Source organism: Myripristis murdjan, chromosome 15, assembly GCF_902150065.1.
Source record: "Myripristis murdjan chromosome 15, fMyrMur1.1, whole genome shotgun sequence".
NCBI lineage: Eukaryota > Metazoa > Chordata > Actinopteri > Holocentriformes > Holocentridae > Myripristis > Myripristis murdjan.
The window spans coordinates 15,192,836-15,206,916 of NC_043994.1; the positions used below are offsets into that span (position 1 = coordinate 15,192,836).

At 42.2% G+C, this 14,081-nt stretch overlaps 1 protein-coding gene across 6 annotated transcripts in view; it reads right to left on the minus strand.

Annotated features, from left to right (window-relative positions):
- Positions 1-7,407: 7,407 nt before the first annotated feature.
- Positions 7,408-14,081, minus strand: part of LOC115372437 (transcription factor COE3) — a 69,306-nt gene continuing 62,632 nt past the window's right edge. For 2 of the 6 annotated variants that reach the window (XM_030070331.1, XM_030070330.1), the window contains exons 12-16: positions 12,320-12,385; positions 11,899-12,070; positions 11,243-11,428; positions 10,708-10,797; positions 7,408-9,325 (exon numbers count right to left, since the gene is read on the minus strand). In XM_030070331.1, coding sequence (XP_029926191.1) covers positions 9,294-9,325; positions 10,708-10,797; positions 11,243-11,428; positions 11,899-12,070; positions 12,320-12,385 — 546 coding nt within the window. In that variant the 3' untranslated portion in view covers positions 7,408-9,293. Of the gene's footprint in view, positions 9,326-10,629; positions 10,798-11,242; positions 11,429-11,898; positions 12,071-12,319; positions 12,386-14,081 lie in introns of all 6 variants that reach the window. The other 4 variants (XM_030070334.1, XM_030070332.1, XM_030070328.1 and 1 more) reach the window with 3 other exon arrangements.

The window sequence follows — 14,081 nt, forward strand, 5'->3', positions numbered from 1 at the left end:
CAGGTAGCCTAATAATCCACCCTCCAAAAATAACCTCGACTCTAACCTTTACCGAACCAATTCAATTGGCCCACTCACTGAATACATTTGAACTGTGCTGCATTTTTGAATTTCTTATCCTATCAGCTCTGTACGGATGTCTGCCGTGCTGCAGGACTCACTTACTCTGCCATTGGAGCACCATTCCAGCATAGATGTTGAGGCAGCAGACAGGCAGATGAAGAATGAGACTCAGTCTGTGGTTTCACAGAGGGCTAATGATGCCTGTGGTGACTACAGGCTACAGTCAGCCCCCTAACGAAGGGAGCTGTGACACAGCCACAAGGGGTCCCATTTAAGGCAGGCACACTCTGAAGTGCACTGTAAGCACCCTCCTTTTTTGCTCATGGCTAAGTAAATTTTATGGAATGCTATGAATTTAGCAACCAAAGATACTGATGTCTGTAGAGTTCTGCGGTTGATGTTGAAAAACAAGTCCAGCATCAAAGCTTGAGACGCACTGCCAGTAATTGGGCGTGTAATTGCTTAGGTATCCAAGGAATGTCTTGAAAATAATTCAAGCCTTTTTTTCCCATATTATATTATTTCTATATGATGGTGCTGATGATAATTATTGATGTTATCATTAGTAGTAGTATTATTTTTATTTCCGTTATTTCTCTGAATTTGTGGTTGTATATTCAGCATGTGTACTGCTTCCGTATCATGCTGGCTCAGAGATAAAAAGGAATTAGATTAAAAGAGGCTGAGACGATCTCATCATCCGCACTGTTAATCTCTGTGAAACCTTTAATTTTGGCCTAATATCTCCTTCCATTTCAGAGGCAGAGAGAGAGACTACATGCATGTGCGCGTGCATGCGTGTGTGTGTGTGCCTGCGTGAGCACGTGTGTACGTATGCGTCTCCATGTGCGCACATGTGTGCATGTGTATGTCCATATGTGTGTGGGTGAAGTGGATGATATTGAGTCTGACTTCATAAATCACCCAGACACTGATAAACTCCCCATGCACCCACACACCGCTAATGGGCAACCCTTAAGGAGTGTGAGTGTCTCGTGCGGCGTTTGATTCAACATTTATTAACCCCCTCACACACACACTCACTCTCACATACGACACACACACTGAGTTGAGCCCCAGAAAGAGCAAGGATATGGTTGGTGGCATTCACACCGTTAGTGTGGGGTTCTGACCTGGCCAGGCTGTATTAATCATGGCTGATAGTAGTAAGATACATTTTAGCTTATACAGTGCAGCCACAACAACAACCACTGCATTTCCTACTGTTAGTTTCCCTCTCATAAGTTATATCCTGTCTCCAACTCCCCGCTTCCCATCTCATATCCTGGCACCCTTCCTCATTATAGAGCAATTTTCTGCCCCCACATCAAATACAAACACTCTGTGCGCTTCCATCTCTCGCAGTCATCTTGGTCTTCATACATCTCGACTCATAATTCTGGAATGATCACAACCTTCACCCCATGCTAGAAGTTGCAGGCTTTCTGGTAACACAGCAGAGGTTAATCCTGCGGCCACTTTAGTAATTCTTAAATGACTGCTTTCATTCATGCGCTTCCGATAACCTCAGCAGAGTTTCTATGCTGAAGAGAGGAAGAAAAAAAAATGAGAGTGAAACTTTTTGGAACGTATTAGTACAGCCGCAAGCAGCGCAATGCTACTGGGAAGCCAGAGGAGTATCCGCCATGCAGATAGGCAGTGTCCAAAACAGTCAGACAGACATAGGGATAGATAGCTAGATAGACAGACATTAGACTGGGGCTTGGCTGTGCTATCAGGTTTCCTCCCCCTCTGTCTGTCTGCCGGGACAGCCTGGCCTCGGAGGCCCTGACACCAAGGCACCACGCAGCCAGCCACGACAGCTGCCACAGCAGCATCTAATACCAACACACTCCACGCTACACCAGGACTACAAAGAGAAATATCATTTCAAACATGGCATACTTTGATGCTCTTGTAATGATCTTTGTGTTTTGAGAGAGAGGGAGGACGGCGGATTCATATGGCGCTTTATTTTGTGTTTCTTTAGAACAAAGAGACCCCCTCCAAATGAGCAAGTGTAGGACAGTGGCGATGAGAGAGAACAACATTAAATGAGAGAGTAAAAGAAACCCTGAGAGGTACCAGCGTGAGTGCGTGTGTTGTGTGTATGCGAGCGTGCTGGTAACCTTGTGTCTACGTGTCATTGTAACCTTATGAACTCTGGTGTTGTTCTGGGGGTCTCTAATTAGGAACGGCTGATGAGCCGCTATACGTTACGTGAGAGCGAGCACTGTAGCGGGTGTGTATCCCTTCATGTATCAATCCAGGACCGTTGTGCAGTTGTCAGCGTGGTAAGGAGAGTGTCTCAGGCTGGAGAAAGTGCAGGTCTAGCCTTGGTCATGTTGACGAAGGGGCGGCACTTCAGAGGCTCCAGGACCCCATGGCACCAGTCTCCCCAGTCCCCCAGACAGACTGGGAGCATCTGGGCTCTGTCAGCGCCTCTGGCCCCCGCAGACTCCGATCTATATGACGGGGGAGAGGAGTGGATTGGATCAGGGAGAGGGAAAATATGAGCCTCATTGCCAGATTCCTCAGCCTTGCACAATGCATGCTTTGCCAGTTAGAATCTTATGCGTGTGTGTGTGTGTGTGTGTGTGTGTGTGTTGTGTTGTGTTGTGTATGACTGCATTAAGGTCTGATAACAAGTCACAGCGATTAATTTTGTATGATGTGAGATGGGTTTATTGATCAGCGACAAATGTTGGAAAAGTCATCTCATGAATTGTCTAATTACGTCTTAATCAAAAGTGTGCTGCTAAAAATACAGACAGAATACCATGAGCAAAACATCACGATGGATAAAGATTACATTGATAGATATAATTCCAGAGATTCCTTATGAAAGCCTGCAGTGATTTGATCAAGTGGATATAGTTTCTAAACTATGCCACATGGAAAGTGATACACAGACTTGCCAAGACTAATTAATCTGTACACTAAATTAGGAATATAAATTGTGGTCCCAATTTAACAAGGTCAGTTTTAACTTCTCCCTTTACACTTTATTTAACCATGTAGGGAAAAAAAGGGCCCTATCAATGTGCTTCGCTTATTATGATTGACGATTGATGATTAAGTCCTCCAGCCGACACACACCACCAAAGCCGGTGAGTTGGAATTGGATGTGACACATACACAGTTCTGCGTGTTAGGTAATTCGTTGACGAGGGGCCAAATTCATTTATGGAACAGCGGTATTGGCAGGCATGGACACTCTCTGCAAAAACAACGATAATCACAGAGGTTTGGCGTGGCGTGACAAGGACTCTTCAGGGAAAGGCCCTTACACGCTGCTTTGTTGGCCATTCCTCCCTAAGATGGAGGGAAACATCCGCCACTGTTTTCAAGATGAGAGTGGCTTAGAGCGAGAGAGAAGAGGTTTATGTAAGGTGTGGATGATGTTTAAAGGGCCTAATTCTAATTTGTTGGGTGTGTTATTATAAAATCACTTTTGGTTCAATGTAATGTCAGGAGCACAACCTAAAATAGTACAGGTAGCTCTAACAGCATTTTTATAAATATTAATTTTAGTATAGCCTAGGCATTATTTGTATTTGGGAAGCCATAAGTGGATTTTTTTTTAATGTGGGATTGATGAAATAAAGGCTCTGATAAATCCTCTGTAATGAAACATGAGGGGGACCCTGTCTCAAGCCATTTAATCTCTTTTCACATTCTCCATTTTTTCTGCTAATGAGCCTTATTGACAATCAAACAGAAGCTGTCATCCCCCAGGATGCAACACTCCCAGACCCTGCGTGTTTGTCATAGTGTCCTGGCAATCAGAGCTGCCTGCAAGACCAGGCTGGCAGTTAGTGGTTCTCACAGCAGCACTGCCTGAAAATGGCACACTTCCTGTAGAGTTGCAGCTGCCACCTCTGCTACTTCCATTACTTTCTATAGCATGCAGATGTTGTATCAACATTCCCCGCCAAGGGGACTGCAATAACTGTGAGATTCATGCCATGTTTCAGAGGCACGTCAATTTCTCAAGTGGCACAATTAAAGAGGGAAATACAGTACCAGGTTTTTTGCAGGCGCTGAAATCGGAAAAGGGCTTTTTCACTTTTTTTTTCCAAAGGGGGCTGTTTCATAAGGGTTCAGAAATCCACCCGATTTTTACTGCCCTTTTCCTGAGTTGAGCTGTTCTGTGAGCCTTTGTGCGGCAGACCTGTCGTGACCCACAGCGGATATGGAAATGGGGCTAAGGTTTTATGGGCCAAACGGATTGGACACAGTCAAGCTCAGGGGGCATGAATATTGGATGTTATTTCTGCTCCCTTTTTTATGTAATCCATTGCCAATACATTATTAATAGATGATATCATATCCAGAACTACTGGACAAAGCACTACAGAGGGGTGCTATGAAAGGAGCTCTATGTGGTGGAGACTGTGGCAGAAAATACAGTTCAAGTGATATTATTTTATCACTGTAGCCTAACACTTCCTGACCAGGCACTTCTTTACAGTGTACTTTTTGGACTAAGTGAAGTTCATAGAAGGAAAATATGGTGAATACTGTATTTCTACCAGGGGTAAATCCTGCATTTGTGGGTTTGAAATGCACTGAAACATTGATGAAGTATCAAATGACACCCAAATACAAGTTTAATGGATTTTGAAGCACTGGGATACTTTGCTCATCCTTCTTGACTGCAGTGAGTGAAGTGGAAATCTTCACGAGGATCTGGAGTTTTCATGGCAAAGCTGACTCCCAGTGTACAGTAGCTGGGGAACAGTGTCTTATCTGATGTACCGATTCACAGACAGGAGACTGTGCTAATGTGGAACTGTTAAAAAAAAAAAAAAAAAAAAAAAAAAGGTCAGATTTCCTGTTTTGATTCAAATGTGGAATTGTTAACAGAAAAAGGTCAGGCTCCGTGTTTTGATCCATTGTCATCTGAAAGTTACGATCTTCTCTAGCTGTGTAGTTTTATAGTTTTATGACACACAGTAGCAGCATCCTACTCGTGTATAACATCCAACTTCATGAAAGTTGCAGTTGCTTTTTCCTGCACAAAATACATCACTCAGCGGCTGCACAAATCTTTCTGTCCCAGCGCAAATCCTTAAAAAGTGCCTCTCAGCACCGACCGAGGAGTAGAGAAGAAAAACTACCATCCACCCTTTAGTTTTATGCACTGCCCTATCTTGATATGGTACACATGTGGGCACAAAGGTGTTACATCAACGCCCATGAAAGTGAACATATAAGCTGCTCAATAAGACTTACATAGGGAGTGGATGCGTAAGGTAATATTCTCTTTTTAAGGTCAGTTTGAATTGTTTTTCCTCATGGGAAACGGCAGATTGATAAAGAGCAAACAAAACCCCTTTTCTGAATGCTTGTCCTCCATGGCCTCAATGAAGGTTTCATTCCTTTATATCATCCAGCCCAATTCCCAGCATGCACGGCCATTGTGGCTCTTTCAACTGGAGCTCTCCATTGACTGGCTCATTGTCCGGCCAGTCTTTTGTGTGTACTATCACCGGAGCACAATCTTTCACCTGAACAGCATAGGAGCGCAGGCTGGATATGGTCACGTAAAGCAACTGAGTCACCCGTGTAGATGCCAAGCTGCAAAATTAACACAGCGCTAATGAAGAGATATTTATTATGTATATCAACTTTTATCAAGCCCTAGTGATTCTCGGTATTAATATGGTTATTAGTCATGCCGAGGCAGTCAGCATTGAACAGAAATGTTCAATATTACTGTGCAGGCTTATATTATTGAGAGGAGTTTTTTTGAAATATAACAATGCATGAGCAGATGTTTGAAGCATGGCCCTCGGCAACACAAGGCTAGTTAAGATCGATATTGCTTTCAATATTTCTTTCCTTTGACAGATAACCAGTACTGAGGAAAGTCTTGATAAGAGTGGCAACATATGGATGTGGTGAGCCTCGCTCTCTTTTGATTGTGTGACCCTGTGACCTTTGCCTGTGTTTCAGAGAGAGGCAGCCACATGGTATGGTGGGGGTCTGTCAGGCCCTGGTTATGGGGCATTATTGACCCAGGATTTATAAATATTTAATGCACACATTAAGATCATGGTGGAGGGTGGCCATTAGAGTTCTCCAATAAAGAGGCTCTCACGATGATTGAGTGGTGTGGCAGAGCCAGTGGCTGGTCACCGGCTACAGAGAAACCTGGAGAGACAATAAACCACCGGGCTGCCAGTCATTCAAAACTGGCAAGAGCTGAGCACGCTCGCCAAGCGCCAACCCAGAGGCTACTTTGAGATTCGGGGTTTTTTTTGATCCTCTGTGCTTTTTTTTTTTTTTTTTTTTTTTTTGTAGTTGGATCCTACAAGAACAGTAACAAGAAATACAGTTTGTTTTAAAGGATATTTAACACTAAACAAGCTTGGGTATGCCCTTGCTCCAACAAGATTTTGTCATTGAATAATAGAGACAACAGTAACCAAGGCGATAGATCCAAACCTGTGTATGTGTATCTGAAACAGATAATGCAGTGTCAGGAAGCAGATGTGTGGCTATTGTTATCAGACACATTGGATTATCGAGGGAATGATTTGAAGCACAAGGCGATTGCAGTCGAAAATTAAATCACTCTTAGAGTGTATCTGCCCCCTTACGCTATCAGCAGCTCCCGCACTATCTTATGCGCCATGAGATCTATGCATGCCGGTTGACATAATAAGCTGTGATATGCTGATTGCTACTCAAGTTGCCTTCGTTTAATTGTGCATTAAAGGGAGAGGTGGCCTCGGACAATGTTGCCTTGATGAGAAATTGACATTTTGTGACCTGCTCTCCATGACCACTCAGGATGCCAGATAAGATGTTCAGTTGTTTTTAAGGAGAACCACTATTCTTCCCTCTAGCACTCCTATCCTTCTGTTTGACCCACTTGATGAGTATAGATTTCACTGTGGCCCCCCTTTCAGCTCTCAAACTATAAGAGGTTCAAAACGATACCAGCCCTTATAGACAAAGGATAACCTTGCTCTTTCAATGTATTGATTCTTTATTAACTAGGTGGCTTAATGCAATGAAATGAGGGATTTGAATGAGCCCCATTTGGGGTGCTTTGAATAAAAAGCTTGCAACGTTTATGAAAGACTACAATGAACCTTTGAAGCACCACAGATGCAGAATATGCTGATACAAAAACCGAATATGTCACAATGTCAGAGTGCTTTGCTTAAAGAATATGAGTAAGAGCAGTTTTCATGACTTTGTTTTTTATGGATATTACACTTTCCACAGGTTTCAAACAATTATCTCTATGGTAAAGTCTAAACACTACTACTTACAGATGAATCACAGGTTTGTCCTCAGAAGTTTCTACTGTCTTTTTTTTTTTTTTTTATCCTGATTCAGACTTGCCAGTTTGTCTGCTAAAAAGTACTTAAAGCTGAAGAAGTCCACAGTTGAGGAACTATTGTGTTTTTACTGAAAATTTTAATAAAACATCACTTATTCATTTCTGTTTCCATTCCAAATGTTGACATTTTAAATTTTCTTCCCTGTAAACACATTTAAGCTATGTGGCAGAGTCATAAGTGGTGAGTAAAAATGACTTCTATACATTCTACAAAACAGAAAAAAATACAACCACAAATGGAGTGTTTTTTTTCTCCAAGGTTGTCCCTCATGCACATTAGTCTCTATTGGATCTTAACAACTATCATATGGGTCACAAACAATTTATTTGACAATACAACCAACAAAGTTTTCTCCAAAATGGTCTGTATAGATAATTTAAAATCAATATAAAAATAAACAATGAAGTTTGACTTCCCCTTTAAAAAATGGACAGAGAGTCTTGACAGAGTAACACAAATTTGAGGATACACATGAAATATATGCACATTGCATTTCATCAAATACAAAAAGAAAACAAATGAAGGCAACAGTTCTTGGCTGAATTATCTGTGCTGCATCACTATATTAAGGGCATGACGATTAATACATACATAATGAAAAGCAATATACAAAATTTCAGAGATAAATACATTATTTATAGTTGATATGTTACAAAATTTCCCTCAGTGAGCGCAAGTGTGTATTTGAACAGAAATATGACAATGAACTACTATACTCCTACATTCTCAATGGATTTTAATTTTGTTTTTTAAATGTTTTTTGTTGATCTAAAAGAACATGAAAAAGACAGATGTATAAATATTTAGCACAAGTTTGGCAATATCACAACAGTCTACAATTTTTTTAACCACATATAAAACACATAAGGGAATTGGAGCTAGAAGGAGGAGACTGCTCCTCATCAACAAGAAACAGACTTCACAGTAGCCTAGGAATGCATTAATATACAGTGCTAGCAAAAAAGTTGAAAAACATGGCAAAACACACTTGCTTAAAAGGAAGCTCTAGACATGGAAGTACATCATTTTCATCAACAGAGCAGAGTGTTTTGTACACGTCAGTGTGCTTGTTGAATCAAAGAGAATTGTTTTTTGTTTTTATTTTTATTATTTTTTTACTTTTTAAGATGATTTCTAGCTACAATAAATTACAAAATTTAAGTTAAAATGCAGGAATGAAACATGATACAACCTTACCCACCCAGCCCCCACCCTTAAACTTGTATTTGTTGTACTTTATGATCAATTTTCTACATTATATATTTCATATATTTTCCAGTTGAAATTCAAACTTTCTTGGCCCCTGTGTATTTTTCTCACACATAAAAATACAAAAAGTCACATTATAAAGACACACAACTGTTGTGAATCTATTAAAAGAGAGTTGAAACAGAAAACAATTTCTGAGGCAAACAAGTTCATCGGCAAATGTACTGTACATCAGTGTTTTTAGTTTACAACCAAATGGTGAGTCCACAGAGTTCCTTCCAGTATTGAATGTATGGTTGATCGGACATATCCAGGGCCAAAGCACAAGCCAACAGGTATACAAAATAAACACTTCATCATCCTGTGTCCTCTTCCAAGGTGATAAAATGGGGAGAAAAAAAAAATTATAAACAAAAAAATAAACAAAAATCCCTCAGAGAAAAAAATATTGTTCCTTGTGAAATCCTTTTTTCTGGGGGTTGTGAAAGTCATTTAAAAGAAAAAAAAATCATTTCTTTTCTTTTTTTCTTTTTTCTTCATCTTTAAAAACTGAATAAGCAGTTGACTATACATTACACCAGCATTTTCGCTGTGTGTGCTAGAGGGGTGTCCTGTGAAGTGGTAGTGTGTAGACTGGTGCTTGAGATGACAAAAGTGCATTTACATAGGAGGGACAACCAGGCCGGACATGGCTGAAAAAAAATAAAGAGAGAGACGTACAGATTAGTTTTGGGGCCGTAAATACAAGTATGGATATTTAAATGAAAAATTCTAGAGTGCTGTAATTCTGTGCATGCATGCATGTGTGTGTGTGTGTGTGTGTGTGAGTGTGTGTGTGAGTGTGTGTGTGTGGTGTGTGTGTGTGTGTGTGTGTGTGCGTGTGTGTCTGACGCTGCACGAGTGCATGAATACGGGCTTTTAACGTGCCTGTTTGCGTATGTGCCTGTGAGTGTTTGCCGTGTACGCCAGACTGCTGGTGCACGTATTCCTAACAGGGAGAGTTTGAAAACCTCCCTCCTGCTCTGACATTTCAGCCCCCAGCACGCCAGTCTTGCTATGTGTGATATTTCTCCTGGCGTTGGGGTAATGGCAAACAGTGGCCCAGACTCCCAGGAGACGTGGCTGTGGTGACGGCAGAGCAACAACACGGTCACTTCCCACAATGCCACAACGCTACAGTACTAGACACTTCTCTGACTCGCCTCAGACTCCCTCCATCTCCTCCTCTTACATCTCTTTACTCTAAATTCTCCGACACAGTGCAGCGCTTTAGTCCCACATTTTCACATTTCCTAAGTCCTATTTCTCTGTCATTATCCGAGAGAGATTAGCCGAGATCAAAGGTAGCTTCCGTTATTTTACCAAGACCATCTGCTTAGGATATCATTAGCAACTGTACCTCACCCTGAGAGTTTATATATTCAGTATTTTCACACGTTTTAACAATTAGGCGACTAGTGAAGTGCTGGGATGATATATTATTATATTGCTCTGAGTATATTTGTAGAGTCATGGTTGAAATGCTTTTAAGTTTGCCAGCGCAGATGATGGCAAGGCATTGCTCATTAATTTCTGCACAACATGTATTAATAAGTATGAACGTGTAGCAAGATGAACTTTAATTTCCCACTTCATTAAGCCCAATGTTATTAATCTTGGGGCACACACTACGGCTAAGCTTGTTTTCAAAGCAATCATGTTGGTCATGACACATGCACAAAACCTAATAAACATAATTACTAAAACAATTCTGGGAAGGTGTTTTCCTACGACATCAGAGGGGATCATTTGTATGAAAGGGCAACGAGGATGTATGTTTGCGTATATGTTTGTGTAGACGTGCGACTGCACTTGAGCGCAAGCGTGTCTGCGTGTGTAAATACGCGCTTGGATCGTGTCGTCTCCGTGTGCATGTGCGTGTGTCTGTTTGAGTGTGAGCAGAGAGGTGTAAATTGGCCTGTCAAAATGCATATATTTGTAATGATTAGTCCCTCACCAAACCGGACAGAGGCCTGAGCAGCGGTATCTGACCAGTAGTCCGTAGGGAAGGGATGAGGGGGTGAGGGGGGCTCACCTTGCAGTCCGTTGCCGTTGGCGCTGGTGCAGGAGGGGGGTGGGGAGGCCTGGGGTCGGACCACAGGGGCGAAGGCGCTCTTTTGTTTAACTGCAGAGACGATAGGGAAGGGAAAGGGAAGGAGGGAGGGGGAGAGCGAGAACGTGCTGTGAGTAGTGCTACAGAGGGAGAGGGCAGTTAAGGTAAGGCTGGGATAGTATTACTGCCAGGGGGGATACACGAACAGTACTCACATGGCATTACAGGCCCCTACCATCAACATCTTGTCCAGTTGAACAAATACAGGTGGCATACGGTGAAATATACATAAAAAAATAAAAAAAGTATTTCTTGTGTTTTGAGCTACACCGGTGTTCTCCGAAACACTTAAACAGTCCTCATGAATGAAGTGTAATATATCATCATCATCAATATGTTCCATGTTATAACCCATTATAAATGATTCATAGCAGTGAAAATGAATGTGGGAACCACTGGAATTAAATCAGCGGCGGCTTACTACTACTATACTGTTCGGTAGTAGCGAGCTACTCACTTCCATATGGGGAGTTGGCAGAGGATCCGTTGAGGAACCCAGGGGAGCTTGGCACTCCCAGGTTCATGCTGGCATTGCCGTAGCCATTCATGCTGTTGCTGACGGTGTTGTAGCTGGACTGCTGCGGGGTGCTGCTGGAGATGTAACCCCGGGGGGAAACACTGCTGGTGTTCCGGCTGTAGCCCACTGAGGAACACCGGTAGAGGACGGAACGAAGGGAAGGGAAAATTCATTCATTCTTTTCCTTCAGTATTTACCAGGGAAATGTTCACTGATGAAATGATAATGGAAATTGACTGCTGCAGGTTCCAAAACATTTTTTATGTCAAGGAAACCCACATAGATTGAGATAAATAGTACTGTGGACTTCGATTTGATAACATTGTTTGCTATCTGAGAAAATTTCTGCACTTGGTAAAGAGTTGGTACAGAACTGTATATTGTAACTCTATAATAGGGGGAAAGGGCCCGTGTTAAAAAAAAGTTACTCCTATCCATTTTTCTCATTGCACCAAAGTCTAGCATGTGCATGAAGAATAAAAGTTAACTATTTCCCATTTTGCTGCAGACCCTTTAAAATCCCCTCAAGGACCCCTGGAGGTCCCTGGACCCTACTTTGGGAGCTGAATTATGGAGCCATAGCCCATATCACATACCTTGGTCATTTCCTTGTGACTCAGACACATTGACTGCTAGCTGGCTGCTGAAGGAGTTGACTCCCATCATGCCGTGGGAGGCTGTGTTAGCGAGAGAGGGGATCTGGTTGTGGTTGCGGGGAACGCTGTACAGGGCCTCAGCTATGTCAGCTGCCCTCTTCAGAATGATCTCCTGAGAAAAGAAGGCAGAGGTTTTGTTATTTATGGCTCTCTATTGCCATGATTTGCTTTGATGCATGGTTCGTGGCTATATGGTTAACTCACAGTGCATGTAGCCTTCATTTTTCCACATATAGTGGTGAAAATGCCCTTTGGTGATACTATTGGAATCCATAAATTTCCAATGGTTTTTTATTTGGCAGTGGACCAGAATTTTTGAGCATACTGATACGTCCGAAGGTGTAAGTGTGCGGAAACAAACCTGATTGTTGTGAGGCATGCCATACAGGGCTTCAACAAGATCAGCCGCTCTCTTCAGTAACACCTCCTGATGGGAAAAAAAAAAAAAAAAAAAACAGGAATAGTAAATGTTAAGATGTAAACAGATAATGATTGAAATCCCAGTGGGCTGTACAGTAGCAAACACTTCAGTATCACAATCGTCATCACACAGTAGGTCTTGGTGAGCTTTAGAAATGTTTACATATTCGACAGCCTAAATAAAAGCCTCCCAGATTTAAGAGGGACGAGTGCTGTGTTCGTACGGCACCACTTCTTTGCTCCTTCCAACCATGCAGAGCAGTGAATAATGTTCCCTATCTTAATTAAACTGGCATAGTCCTTTAAAAACAACACCTCACCCCTGATTCTGGGCCTCACGTTTGCTCCAGAGTTCAGCGCTGAGTCCCCTCTCTTCAGAACAATAAAGTGAATTAGCTCTGGGTTAATCTAGTTCTGTTGTAATGACATTAAGGAATTTTTCAATTAACCTCTTTGACTGGCTGTTGCAAAGGACTTCACAAATGACTTCCCATCCAGCAAGAGCTGGGTGCTTGTGCCTTGGGGACACGGATGCTCAGGATGTGGTCTTATCCATGTCTGCATGCTTGCCCCCGCTTGACAATGCGGATTAGCTGTGTTGCTTTGGCTCTTAACACTGAAAATGAGTTGGCCCTGGATCCTGTTCCCCCCACTCTGTTTCAGGCTTTCAGCTAGGTGGGGTTTGGCCCGTTTGTGTGTCTTTATCTGCTCTTTGAATTGAGCACTTACAATTAAATCCCTCTCAAGGAACCAGACTGCTCTCTTTGTTTTCTATAATACAGAAGGCAATATGCTGTATGAAAACCCTCTCCTCCATTTAGAGTGCATTTAATCTGACAAAGGCAAGTTGCAGACATGGCTGTTGCGTGTGTTTTTAAAATGCTCGCTTGTTGTCACCTGCTGTAGAGCAGAGATTTGTCGACTCTGCTGTCAGAACCCTGGTTAAAAGCAATGCAAATCTGTCACCAGAAACATCTCAGATGGTGCTTGTTTTCTTCCCACATTCGCTGTGTTTTCTTTTGCGGGCCTCAGTAATTTGTCTGAAGTGTTCCATCACTTGGCAATAGCAGTGTGGGATTAAGACGGCAGCTGCCGTAAATGAATGTAAACACAGCCTTCGCGCCTTCAAACAGCGGCCTCCAAGACTTGGCCTGCATTTCCAAGGCATAGCGTATGGGGTGTGTATGGAGCCTGTGTATGGGCCCTTTCATCCTGAGAAGCATATCTACCAGAGTCCTTGATTTATCAAGATGAATCACTGTAGAAGCCACTTCCAGCGTATGCCATGCTCTCTTATAGAAACATATCGCTTAATCCACCCCAAGTTACCGGATGGGTGGCTCTTAGAATGGGCATTTACCTCTGAAATTGGTGTGTATGCTCAACGTTGCATGCATCTAGTTTGCATACAAATAAAGAATTATGGTTGTCGTGAGGCAGGTAGACTAAATGAGAGGACCAGCTGTCTTGATGTGTTCTCATCAGGCAGAACAGATTTCTCTCTCCCTTGCTGAGTGAGATAAAGTGGTTTTCTTTCTTTTTTTCTGCAGTTAATAATTACCAATAATCTATTCTATCATATTTCAAGATCTCCTACATGGCTCTCAATTTTAAACAACAATTAAAGCAATTAAGACTGTCGCGTTCGCAAGCCATGTTTCATTCTCTGTAAAACGTCCTCTCCCTCCTTGTCCATATGGTAC